The following is a 15,758-nucleotide window of genomic DNA, read 5'->3' as shown; positions in this document are numbered from 1 at the left end:
GCTTCCCACGGGAACGGGAAAAAGATGTTTGTCTCCTAGTGAAGCCTTGTCACGCAGGCTGCTAAAAACCCAAGCCCGTGGCTATGAGCCTCCAACAGCAATAACACAATGGACTGTTTAAAGGTTATTTTATTAAATATCTTCAAGGTTTCATTGTAACAAAGCTATGAAGGGACTACCAACATTCAGAACAAACACTATTTTTAAATTATTTCTATGTCGTCATGCAAAAGTTCTGCATCAAATGCCTTTCATTTCCTGTTTAAAAGGTGGTTTTTTTTTTTAAATAGTCTATTAATTGTCTATAGATGCTGACATTAGCCCCAGAAGTGGAGTAAGAACGCTAAGTGGGGCTGGAGCAGCCATATGAAGCTATGGGTCTCAATGAGCTCTAAGACCATTTGTTGTCTTCAAGCCAGCAAAACCAAACCCTGTGGTGAAGGGATCTGTTGGCTGGCACTGCAGGCTGCAGGGCAGGAAGGGGCTAGGGTCCAGGGTCTGAGGCATGCACAAGGTGCTTGAGGAGCCTGGCTAAATTCAAGCACCAGCACCCATGAGTTTGTTCTCTTCTCAGCTGGTTCCAAAGTCTGTAGTTCTGTATCTTTTCCCAGCTCCTGTGCCTCCCTGAAGGTCATCCAAAGAGCTGAAGTCAACCCACCTTCCCCCCCAAAATGCAGATAGTGTGCAGCTGTTGGGTGGGAGGGAACCAAGACTATGACCAATTGCTCCTCCATTGTCTTCTCTGTTATCTGCCTAAGGTACAGATCTTTTCCTCCTGGAAAGGAACTCCTTGAGCACAGAGAGGGACAATGACTACAGGAGCCTTGGCTCTGGACCCCTTTTTGGGTACATGCAGGTGAGGGGGTGATGCCCATGCAGATTGTCCAGCAGAAAAGTCTATACTTCAGTTGGTCGGTAGAGAGCCTCATTAAAGAGGACACTTCTCACCCAAGCAGTCGGTTCAATCTCAAACTCAGGGAAAGAGACGGACGTGCAGCACGGGAAGAAGGGAGGCAGCCCAGAGGGCAGCCAGAATGCATAGAAACAACCACCAACTCTTATCTCACTCCTCCCATCCCGCAGGGGCACTTGGCAGAGGGTCGGCATGGGGACCACCGCCACGAAAATATAAGACAAAGTGGTCCAGATCCGCACACAAACACAACTGCAGAAAGTGGCAACAGGAGCCCTGGCCAACGATGTCTGGATCTCTCCTTGATACATTAGGAAAACCAACAGGAAACAAAGTAGCAATCCCACCCCCTTCTCGCCTGCAGAAATCAGGCCTCAGTCTCAGGCCCACGTGCATTGTGCATCCTATAGAAATGGATGAGTAAGTGCGTGTCAGACTAACGCGAGGTTTCACACCGGCTCTGTGTCGGACACACTTCTGCAGCACCAATTCTCTTCCTGTCTACACTAACTGGAACGGTACGGCAAAGTCCAGGCCTTCAGTCCCGAGGCCACGCTTCACAGTTGCCTCCACAGCGGGCTGGGAGCGCTGCGTTCTCTCCCAAGTAGGTCTGTTAGCCATGGAGTTTTCTTCTTTCTCATACTAGGTGTCAATGTATATTCTGAAGAAGTCCACTCCTAGACCTGGAGTGATCAGGTCACCACCGGGGCTGCAACCACAGCATGGCTCTGTCCATGACCAAAGCTCTGTCAAGAGTCCTTGCCTGGTCCCCCCCGAGTCCATGGGGGCCTGAGGCCAAGCTCACCTCTTCAAAGCCAGTGGGTGAGCCCTCTGTTCACGCCTGGATGAGCATCATACAAACTCCTGCCTTCTTCAAGCCCAAAGGCTATCAGTTGTTTTAAAACGCATCATGGTATGAATTCCATTTTTTTTTAAAACAATCTTATTTTCTTTTTTTTTTCTTAAATGTAAAAAACACCTCAGTACAGCAGAGACAGACACGAAGGGCGGGCGGGAGGGCTGCATGCAGGGGCGTGCATTGGCTGCTGCCGCTTTGTAATGTAATTGTTTTAAACCTCAAATGGACAGGACCGCGGCTGTCACTCAGGCCCTCCAGAGTCACTGACTTCGAAGGTTCAGCCTCCAGCTGGAATCTCCTAATGCCCCTGTCAAACAGAGCAGGAGGTGGCAACAGAAGAGAGAAGGACAGTGAGAACACAGGTAAATTCACGGGGTTTTGGTACACGGCACACTTGGCTAAGTCCTTGAATGGGCGGAACAGGAGAGCTAATGTTTAAACACGACTGTCTCACATTTGAGTGCCTACTCAATGCTTTACATATACTGTCTCACTCCTTACCATCCATCCTGGAATGGAAGCAGGTACAATATCCCCCGTCTTTGATAACTAAAGAAACTAAGGCTTAGCAGGGGAAGAATCCTAAGTCTGGAGTCTACCTGACTACAGAGCAAAGCTTATCAAAACTATGTTGCCCAGTCTGTGGCTCCCCTCTGGGGGTGGGGGGCATACCTCTTCCTAGAGTGCCACCTTCTACCCTTCTCTTACTCCTCCGACCTTAGCTATCCAAGCCACCTCCCCTTCCCAGCCACCTCTCCCTTCCCAGCCACGCCCCCTTCCCATCCACCTCTCCCCTACCAGGAGCACCTGTGCCTGAGCTCACTGCAGCGGTGCAGCAGGGGCTCCTGAGCAGTGATAGTGGACATTGAGCCACTTGCCATCCCGGCGGTGCCACACCCGGGTCTCCTCTGACTGACTGGTGCGAGGCCGACCCTGCCCATCGATGTACTGGGTGAGCCGGATGTAGGCGATGCAAGCTGCGTCCTCGCCGATGACATGGACATGTGGGTTTAGGATGGTGGTGTGGATAGGCTTGCTGTTCTTGGACAGGACTGCAGGGGGCGGGGCGGGGGAGGGGAGGGGAGGCAGCAAGCATTAGGCTCAGACAGTCACACACACACTCCCACCAGGCTGCACCTTCTGAGACTAGCTCCAGCAGCCATTTCTAGAATCCCCAAGTACTCCAACATCGCCCACCAGAGGCCGCAATCCTCCATTATATTGGTTTCATCCAAAAGGAAGAGAAATGTGGGTAATACTCGCAACTACTCTTTTTTTTTTTTTTTAATTCTTTTTTTTATTTATTTTTTTTTCCGGAGCTGAGGACCGAACCCAGGGCCTTGCGCTTGCTAGGCAAGCACTCTACCACTGAGCTAAATCCCCAACTCCCGCAACTACTCTTTTCATTAGGTATTTCATTAGGTTTTACAGGCGAGAGGGATGTCTGTCTTTACTGATTTTTTTTTTCACTATATGCAGGGGGAAAAACAAGACTCAAATTAAATAAAATATTTAAACTCAGGACCGGGCAGCTCTAATAAAAACCCGTGGCTTTTGTACTTGGTTAGGCTGGTATTTAAAAGTCCTAGGCTTATTTTGCCCCTAGCTAAGACTAGAAGAGAAAGATCATAAAAGCGATACATTCAAAATCAATTTGTGACTTGAAAAGAAAAGGCACATCAAAGGTTGAAATCCCCAAAGCACTCAGCTCAGGATCCCACCAAGTTCCCAGGGTTCTCTGGGTTTGGAGAAGTGGAGGGAGCTGGACTGACTGCCACTCACTCCCAGCATATGCCTTGCATATGGTGACGGCTTGGCTCAGATTCCCCGAGTTTATTCCAACACTACAGAGGCTGCAAGAGCCCTCCTTTAGAACTACGATAAGCACTGCCCTGGCTACTAGAATTACTTAGATAGCTAAGGGATTACACAGGCAGCTACAGTGTGGGGAAATCACATGCAGAGTCAGTGGGGGGAAAACAGCTACAACAGAAAACTCAGGGCAGAACAGGAGACACCAAGGATAAAGTGGATAAGGGGAGGAAATCTGAAGAATGAGAGTTAGGAAAGTAGAGATGGTGTGATGATTCAGTTCTGGGACTCCCAGGAGCTTATAGACCTCCCTATCCAGATGCTTGGCTCCCTCGATGTCCAGGGTGTCCTCGCCACAATTTCTGACCTCACAGTTCACCACTACTGCTGTTACTTGCTTACACATTATCCTGTTTGCAATTCCCTTTACTGGGAACCCTGCAGACACAGACCTCCATTATTACTCGCTGAGATCATCTTGAGTTAATGTTGAAGAGTTTACAGTCTGTCTTGGAGACAGGTGCTGTTTAAACAAATGCAGTGACCCTAACGGTGATGGTCAGCAGCGCCTTGATACAGCTGCCAAGTGAATGGGCACTCAGCCTCTGAGCAGTGCCCATTAAAAGCCAGCAGGACACGAGGAAGGTCAGATAACGCAAAGAGAGGTCACAGGGTAAAGGGTGGGTAGGGACAGAGGCAGGGGGAAGGGGCAGGCAGGAGTTTATCAGCAGCACGAACCCACTCACGATTCTCAAAGTAAAACTTATGGAAATCCATCCCCTCCACGAGGTTACCAAGGGCTTCTGGCTCAAAGGAAGTGAGGCCTGGGTCACAAATCTTCCTGCAGAAAAGAGGGCCAGGGGTGGGATGGAAGGAAAAAAAAAAGCCTGTCAGGCCTTGTTCACCAGTTGTGTCTGTCCCATGGCAGGTTCGCTGAGGGCAACAGCTGACAAGACAACGCTCCTCAGGGTTTGCCTGCAGAGCCACTTAGGAGTCCTGTTCTTTCATCCAGAGTCAGGGGACAGGGCAGACTCAGTTGTGGGGAGTCTCCCTAGAAGGAGTCTGAGCTTGTGGGCCTGGGGTTTGATTCAGACAGGGTTTAAGGTCCAGGCTGCACTTTCCACAGATCGGAGACACTTTCTGGGAAACAGAAGTGGACTTGGGAGATAACCTGAGGGTAACAGGTCTTTACTCACGTGTAGGCCTCAAAGTCCCCATTGTTGATGGCTTCTATCAGCTGTTCTGTGATCTTAATGATCTCCTGTTTTCGCACTGTTGGGAGGAAAAGTCCACCAATTTACCTGCTGGGCAACCTCCCTAGGGGCAAGAGAGCCCTCCTCAGTCCTTCAGGGATCCCTTGTGATCTTTGTCAAAGACATCCTCTTCCTCCTCCTCCTCTGTCTTTCAAGGCCCTGTGCAGGAGGGAGCCCACCCTTCTTCCCACCCCTTCTTGGCATCTGCAGAATCAAGGACTACCTCCTTTCTAAGCCCATCCAGTAGTCATGGATCTGCGGCCTTTGCCACTTTCTCCATCAACAACCAGGATGCGGAAAACATGTCCTTTAGCAGCTGAGGAGTCTGCAATGTCATTAACCCTCCCTCTAGTCAGCGTCTGTGTGGCCCGTCCTCAGCAGGGTTAGCAACTCTAGATGTGGCTGTTCTGTTTCTAACCACTTCTTACACCAGAAAGGGCTCATTCAGGCTGCAGTAACCACTACACTGCAGCCCTTAGTCAGTGGTCCAGAGCTTAGTCTGCCTGAGAACAAAATCAAGCTAGAGATGAATTTTCAAAAGGATGAACAGAGAGCTAGGTTTGATGCCTGGATCTTTTTACAACACTCATCTCTTCCAGAAGGTTTTTCTGAGATAAAGGATCTTGGGACTTGAAAACCTTGACAGCTTCTTTCATGAGAGATGGCTACACTGCCCTTGAATAAACTCAGAAAAACTAGAAGCCTATCCCAGTTTTCTCACATCAGGATGTGTTCCTACAGAAAATCAAGACAAGACTGAGAGGCTGGTAGGTTGATACACTTCTTTCCCACCCAAGGGGACATGGTGACATCCTGCTCTCAGGGTTAGCTCACTTACAGACTGAGAGCCACTCTTAGCAGGGGGTGTCTCTAGCATAAGGGCGAGCTTGGACTGAGTTCAGGCTAACCCTAACTGTAACTGGAGCCCCAGGCTGGTCCAGGCCACAAGCCTTTCCTCACAGGCGCAAGAGGCTGCAAGACAGACAAATGTGAGCATTAGAACAGTACCAGCATGACATAGCGGGGCCAGCACAGCCGAGGGGGGTATCTGGGAGGGGACAGCATAGCTAAGGGTGAAGCCAGAAGGTAACTCCACAGAGACTGCTGACAGGTGGGTGACCTGAGTGAACAAGCAGGGGGCTTGGGGGAGGGGTAAGCTCTGGGGTCCTATGGGTGATGTAGATTGGATTTAGGATAGTGTGGGGCAAAGAAACCAAGAGAGGTGTCTTTAACATAGACAGAACTACAGACATAAGCATGAATCTCAGGAACCCTGCCAACTACTACCGTGCTTGAGGTGGGGACCCCCTTACACCCCAACTGAACAGATAATGATACTGAAGCTAGGACACTTCAGACTTTAGAAGGTAGCACAGCTGCAATTTTGTTTCCTTTTGAGACAAGTCTCACTGTGTAACTAGACTCGCCTTGAACAAAATGGAGATCCTTCGGCTTCGGCTTCAGCCTCAGCCTCAGCCTCAGCCTCCTGAGTGCTAGGATTGTAACTGTGTATCACCGCACTTAGCTAAGACTCAAATCAGGTCTGTCTCATACAGAGCCTGCTCTTAATATGGCCGACCCATAGAAGCCACTAAACCCCAACACAATTCCTAGGCTGTTACAATGTACCGCTGTTCTATTCCCACCTCATGGACCTGACTTCTCATTGTTCTTCCAGGCCGTTGTCAAAGCAAAGCCTGCCACACATCCCAGTGGCTTTCTACGCCCACTTCCACACTGTATTTTCCCACCCACTCTTCTCTTCTCTGGTCTCCAAATTCAGGCCTGCCTGGGACTAGTGCCTCCAGCAGACCCCGCCCCCTGGCAGACGCCATGCCCCTAAAGCTGACTAATAGGCAGCTGGGCTAGGCTGACTGCTCTTGGGGAATCCCTGAGGGGCTTCAGGAAGAGCCAGGGAGTTGGAAGCCAGAATGTTCCTCCCTCACACTTACTGGCTGAGGAGCAGAGAGAAGGCTGGGGCTGCATGCCTGCAGAGGGGGCTGTTCTGTCCCGGGGGCTCCGTCCTTCAGGCACCAAGCTGCCATTCCCAGTGCGGAGCGGGGCAGCTAGCCAGCCAGGGCAGTGCAGGGCAAGGCAGAGCAGCCAAAACAAACAGAATAAGGCAGGTGAGCGAGCGAGCCAGACAGGACCCAAGCCACTGGCACTGCAGAGCCGGGGCAAGGTGAAGCCTGGGGCTGCTGTGGACACTGGACCACATCCCACTCAGCTGCCTCTGCCGGAGAGGCCTCCCGGCTGGGAACACTGCAAAGGTGAGCAGATCTAGGCTTGCAGCTTCCAAAGGAACCTTAAAACAACCTATACAAGGACCCCTGCTCCCAGGTAAGACATTCAAGAGGGGCTAGGCCATCAGGCCACCAGCCCAGCAGTGAAGACACCTCTTACTCTTGTCAACATCAGTCTGATCTGACCTCATTCCAGCAGCCCTGAAAGCACTGTTTACGCTCACTTATCTGTATACACTTTCCATGGTTTTGGCTCTCAAGGATATGGTGCTGTCCTACATCCTAACTCTTCTGATGGCCTGGCAAAAGGTCACTTACTGAAAGCATAGGCAGAAATTCTAAGGGGCCATCCCAAAGAACAGGGGAACAGATTCCTTGGTCTGGCCTCCATGCTCCTTACAGCTCCTGGCACCCTGGCCAGCCCCAGGTTTAGGCCAGTGGCCATCACAGGCCTACAGAGCCAGCTGAGTGTAGCTTCAGACACCAGATCAGTTCTCATTCAGTGCTCCTGGCCAGGACTCGAGACCAGAGTGGCCAACTCACCCCGGTCAATCTGGGGCTGTCCTTGGGGTTTTTGTTTTTATTTCCTTCTTCTTTCTCCCTCACCCTATTCTCTCTCTCTCTCACTTTTTTTGGGGTGGGGTGGGGTGGGGGGATGGCCAGTCAAATGTATTACCACTGATGTACACCACAACCCTTTGTCCTCAGTTTAAAACTCAAAGTTCTATATCCCAAGAATTACCTTGGTCTTGGGAAAAACCAGGACCTATTTCTACCAATGCCTCTGCTCTGGGACGCCACGTCATTATTAACAACAGGAATGGCTCTCTAAGCTCTGGCCCTGGAGACAGCTAATTTGGCCACCCTAGACTTTGGTGAAGAAGCAGCCCTTTTTGGCTTGGTCTGCTAGCACCAGACAGGGATCTCATGTATGCGAAGTCATTTTTAGGTTAAGCCTTCCTATAGTATAAGGAGGTACCAATCCCAGTTCCAGGGACAGAAAAGACAGATGCCCCATCAATGCTGAGGTCATGGTGAGGGTCCCTTCCCCTCCAAGGGCCAGCACCTACCTTTGAGATCTTCGTCTTCTGTGGTGGTGTTGCAGCTCTCTGTGGAGCCCTGTGGGCCGAAGAGAATACATGATCAGCCCTCGGATGCTGAGGAACAGGAATTGCCCAGAGCAATCAGAGATGCTCTACTCCACCCTTGCTCCTTCATTAGAAAACGCTCCATATCCCAATGTCCCTTCCGAGGCTTTCCTAGGCTTTCTATCAGGAAAAGGTATCACTAACGCTTTGGTCATCCTTCATCCTCCTTCTCTTATATCCCCATTAGTTCAAAATTAAAATAAAATCCCAAATAATTAAAAATTTAAATCCAAGTTTTAAAAATTAAAACACTTCCCTAAAATCCAGCACTGTGCCTTTAACATAAATCCCAGCTTACTTCTCTTCAACTACATAGCTAGCTACAATGTGTCCAAGTCATCCTACTTGAATCACCACCACAGCTTCCAGCTATGCTAGCTACAATGTGTCTAAGCTGCCACCATGTGGTCACTGTGAACTTATAATATAATTGGACTTTATCTCTCACTTGATAAAAACTAGCTTCTTTTTGTTGCATGAATAACCAGGCACAGGTGGTGCAAACCTTTAATCTCAACAATCAGGAGGCAGAGGCAGGTGGATCTCTTTCAATCTAAGCCCAGTTTGATCTACATTGTGAGTTCTAGGTCAGCCAGAGAGCTACATGGGGAGACCCTTAGAGCAAACAAACACCCCCACGTCCCTACCCATGCACAAAGTAAGCAAAGACTGAAAACCCTACTTCTCCAACTTCTTGACTCTACCCTCCTTTGGCCCTTGTTCCCTGAGCTCAGATCCACTTGGTTCTTTTAGGTATTACCCATGCCAAGTCTCTGCACTTGCAGTGAGTGTCGTCTGCCTCCTTCCCACCGATGGTTCACCTCTAGTTCTCATATCCCCTTGAGACGTCGTTCCCTAACCACTTAATTAAAGGCTCTGCTTTACTCTCTTTACTGTGCACCACTTCCTTCAGGGTACTTATCACTTCTAGATTTTATCTCACTTGATTATTGGTATGTTATCAACTGGGTCTTGACCTACAGCCTCCCCACCCCCATGAAAATCTGTTTTGTCCTCTCTATAAAGCAGAGCCATGGCATTTAGTAATGTTAGTAAAAATTCAGGAGTGGGAAGTTATACTAAAGAGAATGCTAGGGGTTGGGGATTTAGCTCAGTGGTAGAGCGCTTGCCTAGCAAGCGCAAGGCCCTGGGTTCGGTCCCCAGCTCCGGAAAAAAAAAAAAAAAAAAGAAAAGAAAAAAGGAAAAAAAAAAGAGAGAGAATGCTGCAATATCTGCCTATACTCTTGTCTTTTTAGAGAGAGAGAGAGAGAGAGAGAGAGAGAGTGTGTGTGTGTGTAGGCTATGCATGTATGTATGGGTGTGAGAGTATGTATGGTGTATGCTGTGCATGTATGTATGGGTGTGAGAGCATGTATGGTGTATGCTGTGCATGTATGTATGGGTGTGAGAGCACCTATGGTGTATGCTGTTGCATGTATGTATGGGTGTGAGAACACCTACGTTGTATGCTGTGCATGTATGTATGGGTATGAGAGCACTTATGGTGTATGCTGTGCATGTATGTATGGGTATGAGAGCACTTATGGTGTATGCTGTTGCATGTATGTATGGGTGTGAGAGCACTTATGGTGTATGCTGTGCATGTATGTATGGGTATGAGAGCACCTATATTGTATGCTGTTGCATGTATGTATGGGTGTGAGAGCACCTATGGTGTATGCTGTTGCATGTATGTATGGGTGTGAGAACACCTACGTTGTATGCTGTGCATGTATGTATGGGTGTGAGAGCACCTATGGTGTATGCTGTTGCATGTATGTATGGGTGTGAGAACACCTACGTTGTATGCTGTGCATGTATGTATGGGTGTGAGAGCACTTATGGTGTATGCTGTGCATGTATGTATGGGTATGAGAGCACCTATATTGTATGCTGTTGCATGTATGTATGGGTGTTAGAACACCTATGTTGTATGCTGTGCATGTATGGGCATGAGTACAGGTATGGAGGCCAGAGACTGGTGCTGTTTGTTCTCTTCAATTGCTCTCCACTCTGTTTACTGAGGCAAGCTCTATGGCTAAACCTAGAACTTGTTAATTTGGTTAGTCTAACCAGCCAGATTGTCTGGGAGATCCGTTTCTACCTCCTGTGTGCTGGGACTCTAAGTGGGCCACCATGTGGATTCTGGGGCTCCAAGCTCCAGTCTTCATGCTTGCTCAGTAAGTACTTTATTCACCAGGTATCTCCAAGGCCTTTGCCTTCTTTTCCCCTCCCCACTTTCCTCCTCCTCCTCACTAAACTTCTTAACTCATGGAGATAACTATTCCTATGTGTAACTTGCAAATAAAGCTGAGGTAGGAAGTGTGTAAGTGACTTGCTCAGCAGTTTATAGCCAAGATCCACACCAGATCAATGCAACTGTAAAGTCTAGGCTCAGAGTCAGTAAGCCCTGTCACTCCTCAGAATGCAGTCTGACAGGCTCTGGACTCCACAAACACTTCCACCTGGGGGACAGCCCGCTTGTAACAGCCAGACTTCTCAGACCCCAGAAACTCAGTCTAGCTGTTTCCTGCTGAGAGAGAAGTAGAGCAGATTTGGTGGCCACTCACTCACCTTGATCCCATCTGTAGCATTATGTACCACGGTGGTTTGTGGCTCCTGTGAGAGAAGATACAAATTACCCTCCTGATTTGGGGACTTAAGCTCTCCCCTGAGGGAATCCCCACACCCTTACACAGTACCCTTAGAGACCCTATGATGACCACTGAGGCCTGCCCACCAGCCATCCCTACAAGAAAAATATATACTGGCTCAACTAGGGTCCCAGAGAGGTAGGCAACCCTGGATTTAGTTGACAGCACTGGCTGGTGAAGAGAAGCTTGGAAGAGGCAGGTTCTCAGGAAGCTGAGAGGACGGGGCCTCTGTACTTGAAGCTTGTTGGGTCTGAGGGTTCTTCCTAGATTGGAGCCCCATGGGGCAAATATAAATATACAAGAGGAGCTGTGGGATTCGGAGCACAGGTCAGGCCCTGCCAACAGTGTTCATCAAGGGGTGCACAGAAGACGGGGACACAGGGAAAGCAGAAAAGAGAATCTCCCAGTAAGACCTAAGATGGCCCTTCAGCAGGCTGAGCTCAGGGAGGTGCCCATTTCACCCTCCTTCTGCCTTCCCTAGATGGCTCTACGGCACCACACTGTAACAAAGAGGGCCCACAGGAAGTAGAAGGCATAGCAGCCTGATCACTTGTCCCCTCTTCCCTTCCTGCTAGCTCATCAGCTAGCCAGCACTAACAGTGAGAGCTCCGTGATATGCATACTCTGATGTAGGAACCCAGAGAGGACTGAACAGAGAGACATCGGGGAACCCCAGCCCTCCCTCCTGTTCTTAACTATGCAAAGGAGAGGTCGAGGCAGGTTCTACAAGGAGGCTTCTAAGAACTAACGATCAGGTACCAAGAGAGCTCCTATTCTGTGCTTTTTAAAGCAACTCGCCTCCCCGGCCCCGAGAGCAGACCCACTAGGGGTCAGGCTTGGGGTTGGAGGCCTAACCAGCGGCCCTGATCACTCCCCCCAACAGCAAGGAGCAGGAGCAGTGGTTCTGCCATGCAGGATGGATGAAAGGCAAGGAGCCTGAGGGCAGCACAGAGCAGTCTGCCCTATGCGAGGAACATGACAGAAGCTGAGGCGTCCTAGGAGGTAAGGCAAGAAGAGAGAGGAGGTGAGAGGGGCAGGAGGCAGCCAGGGTCAGAGGTGGAGAAGCCGTAGTCAGAGGTACCATGGCCGTCTGCAAGGGCGCGGGCTCTTGGGCTGGGCTTACGAGACTGTTTTTGTTGTTGCTCTGTGGCTGAGACAAGAAAACAGATGGTTTAGTTCTCCAGAGTCACCAAAATTGCTCAGGTTTGACTCCCAGACCTCCCTTGTCCCCGGTCTGGCGCAGAGGTGCCAGGCCTGAGGTGGCAACTGTAACACTGTGGATGGGAGCAATGGTTAGAGAGATGGAGAACTTCGGGAGCTCCGGAGACCTAGCTCTGGAGGCGTCCTCGCTGCAGGACTAGCGGAAGACTTATTTTAAAGCATCTCTCCGGAAACTTCTGCTTACTCCGGGTGCCACGCCACCAGAGTCACACCAGATGCAAGGAGGTTCAGGATTTTCTTCCCACATTACAGGTAGGAAAAAATGGTGACTTAAAACAGAAAACTGAGAACTCTGGCTCCCCCACTGCCCCTTCCCCCCCGACACCTGCATTTCCTTCCCCTCTTGAAATATCAGTCTGAAGTCTGATATGAAGAGGAGGGAGGAAATGAGGAAGAACACCGGGCCTCGGGGTGGAATTCGACTTGGGGATGAGGTGTTGCCACAGACCTCCCTGCTCCTCATCTTCCACCTGCCAAGCCTTGAGCCTGATAGCTGGAAGCGAGGGCAGAACGCCAGGGAAGGGCAGGCCAATCTCGGCAGTGGTTGTGGCTGCAGTCCCAGCACTCAGCTCCCAGGAAAGAACAAGCCACCCAGCAAGTCATTATTCCTAATGGCAACTCGACCACCAGGGATATTCCTTGCCTTTTAAAACATTACAGAGTGACACAGCCAAGAAAGAGTGTGGAGGGGCTGGAGAGGAAGAAGAAGGCCAATCCCCAGTGCAAAGACCCGCATCAGTGCTCCCTGCCTCTTCCGACTCCCTGAACGATTGAACACAGTCCCACTGGGTCCCAGTGCAGTCACAGCCACAAAGGAGCAGCCTGACAACCCGAGTTCTTCCACAGGCACAGAGACAAACGTAGTGGGCCTCTGTTCAGAGCGTAAGTGAAGAAAGGTCGATGGTCGGAACACATTTCTTCTCTCCACAGAATGCATCCAGACTCTTCTACATCTTGCCTAGAGGCCTCATGGCCCAGATCTAAGTTATACGACCCATCTTGCTGTCAGTGGCTTGAGATTTCCTCAAAATCGGGGCTAGGCATGGAATCTTGAGTCAACATCAAGTACTATTAAGACGCTACTGAATTCTACAGGCTGGAAAGAAGTCCCCATGTTAAACAAACAAACAAACAAACAAACAAACAAACAAACAACAACAAAGACCCCCGTCACCAACAAGACACACCACAGCAACTGCTATCTTCTGTTCCTATCCTGAGACAGCAGAGGGCAGAATACTCCTGATTCCCTGGTTGGGGCTGCCAGAAGGGTGCCCAGCCTACAAAGCCGGGTTGACCTCAAGACCTTTAGGGAGGAGGGGGAGGATGAACACTCCATAAGACAGGCCTTTTCTGCAGAGGAACACCCCAGGGGCCGCACCTCTGGTTATAATGGACGGTATAATGACTGGGCTGCTTGTTCCCTCGGTGCCCTGTGTCCCATGAGAAAAAGATGCATTTACTGTAGTCTCTCAGTGTAGCTGTTCCCCCTGAGGGCTGGGTGGGCAGGCTACAACTCTGGACCTAGCAGGAAAATGGGATTTTCATAGGACAGCAAGGTTTAGAGCCATGAACGGACCATTCTCATTACAGAGTTGCCTACTGAACGTCGGGCCCCAGGAAGCAGCTGCTAGGACCTAGAGACAAGGCCTCATCTCCTGAGTGACAGTCTTCTGTGCTTGCTGCCCTTTCCCAAACCCCTACCAGCTTTAGTCCCTACAGAGGACTATGGGCAGCTCTCCATCCTCCACAGCAGGGGGTGCCATGGTACCTTCCAGTGCCCACTGACAAGACCACGGGGTGACCTTGGGCAATGGCCCCCACCTGGCAGGACAGGCCGCACCTGCCCACACAGCACAGACATGCAGTGAGGATGAGGGACGCACGCGCACATGGCAGAATGGGTCTGCATGGCTGGCAGGCGGGCACAAGCAGCATGGAGTGGGGGGTGGGTGGGCAGGCAAGGCTCACCATTAGGTGCACGCTGGAACTCGACTTCCTTTTCTGGACACACCACAGCAAGAGGGAAAGAGAAGGGGAAAGAGGAGGTGAGAAGAGAAGCACAGAGACACTGCAGGTTAGTGCACCAGCTCGGGCTCTGCATCGGGGAGAGAGGAGGAAGAGGAGGAGGAGGAGGAAGAGGAGGAAGGAGAGGAGGAGGAGCAACCCCGGAGTGGAGTCAGCATCAAAGGGTTAAAACAGTACACAGACCACAGGCACATACACTCTTCCAGCTGCTGGAGCACTCTTCTGTCGGGCTCACAAACACAGAAAATTTAGTGTACTCTGAGAAGCCTGTCTTGTCCAGTCACAAGCTTGTGTGTGTGTGTGTGTGTGTGTGTGTGTGTGTAATATCTGACTGCTGTAAAATTACAGGTTTGGGTTGATAGGACTGGTACACTCAGGAGGGCATTCTACAGCGAGGACGGTCTGAAATGTGAGTGGGTAGCGACCAGAAATATAACCAAAGTCACTACAGGATGCTCTAAGCCTTACTAACCCTTGACTTCTGACATCAGCGAGGCTGCGAATGCTCTTCAGATAAAAGACTGTGAACTCTTTGTCTTACAGTTAAAATCGGACATTCTATTCCCTGTCAGCATAGCCATGCTGGTTTATAAAAGATGTGTGTGTCCTCTTGCCTTTTTCATTACTAGAAATAGAAGCATAGCAGTGCTGGTAACTAAGACTACGGTGAGAAGATGCGGGGATGGGGAGCCAGGGGAGTGCTGAGCCGTAAGTCTAACCAGCCCTCAGTGCTCTGACCTCAGGTTCCACGTGAGGCCAGAGCATCAAAACCAAGACCAAACAGCACACTGAAAACACGCCGGAGTAGACTAAGAGGCTAAGGTAATTATGACTTTTATAATTAGCTCACTGGGAGACAGAAATCTCCTTGGAATATGTCTGTTGTTTGACTTTCGTGCATTCACTTAACGACATCCAATACTGCTTACCGAGGGCTGTTCTGGGCATGATAAACATATCTGGGAAAAGGTTTTTGTCCTCAAGGGACCAACATTCTACTTTAAGAGATGTTTTCTGGAAGGGCGCTACTAGTATTTAGAAGAATATTTCAGAGGATAATGGGGTATGTGGGAGTATGTGTACATGTGTGAAAATGTCATAATGAAACCCATTACTATGCATAATTTATATGTAAAACATTAAAAAATAAATTTGTCCGTAATTTGGACTTGCATTAAAGGAGAAGAACCACCTATCACGGTTTCCTTTTGCCTTAGTGCTTTGCTGCTTTGAGACGGTCTTGCTATATAGTCTAGGACGGTCCTGAACTCACAGCCCCTCTGCCTGAGGTCTCTTGGGTAGTTGTATCACAGCCATGTGCCACCACACTGGGCTTGTGTAAACCTCCTTGCTGTTCGTTTTAGAGCAGCACTTCAAATTGTTCAGGCTGCCTTTGACCAAGATCTATAACCAGGAATTAATTTAAACTCCTGACCCCCCTGCCTTCACCTCCTAGTGTGTGGCCGTGCCAGCTTGCCTTTTGAATCTGCTCAAATATGAGGTACTTCCAAAATTACCCCTCAAAAGAATGGCACTGCCTTACATATGCATCGAGCGCATTCACCTGTCCAGAGAGCTACCTGCTACTTATCTTCCTACCTAACCACCTCATACTTTCCCCAACAGG

General features: G+C 49.8%; 1 protein-coding gene across 50 annotated transcripts in view; it reads right to left on the bottom strand.

The window, feature by feature from the left end:
- Window positions 1-111: 111 nt before the first annotated feature.
- The window catches only part of Camk2g (calcium/calmodulin-dependent protein kinase II gamma), a 59,019-nt gene continuing 43,372 nt past the window's right edge, over window positions 112-15,758 (bottom strand). For 4 of the 50 annotated variants that reach the window (XM_087584906.1, NM_001437847.1, NM_001437853.1 and 1 more), the window contains 9 exons: window positions 14,075-14,107; window positions 11,964-12,032; window positions 10,803-10,847; window positions 8,151-8,199; window positions 6,790-6,903; window positions 4,781-4,856; window positions 4,331-4,425; window positions 2,580-2,824; window positions 112-2,079 (listed from right to left, as the gene is read on the bottom strand). In XM_087584906.1, coding sequence (XP_087441032.1) covers window positions 2,592-2,824; window positions 4,331-4,425; window positions 4,781-4,856; window positions 6,790-6,903; window positions 8,151-8,199; window positions 10,803-10,847; window positions 11,964-12,032; window positions 14,075-14,107 — 714 coding nt within the window. In that variant the 3' untranslated portion in view covers window positions 112-2,079; window positions 2,580-2,591. Of the gene's footprint in view, window positions 2,080-2,570; window positions 2,825-4,322; window positions 4,426-4,780; window positions 4,857-6,789; window positions 6,904-8,150; window positions 8,200-10,802; window positions 10,848-11,963; window positions 12,033-14,074; window positions 14,108-15,758 lie in introns of all 50 variants that reach the window. The other 46 variants (NM_001437857.1, NM_001437860.1, XM_087584902.1 and 43 more) reach the window with 25 other exon arrangements.

Source organism: Rattus norvegicus, chromosome 15 (genome assembly GCF_021556685.1).
Source record: "Rattus norvegicus strain SHRSP/BbbUtx chromosome 15, alternate assembly SHRSP_T2T, whole genome shotgun sequence".
Lineage (NCBI taxonomy): Eukaryota > Metazoa > Chordata > Mammalia > Rodentia > Muridae > Rattus > Rattus norvegicus.
The sequence above is the reverse complement of the archived record's forward strand: the minus strand, read 5'-3'. Positions and strand labels throughout refer to the sequence as shown.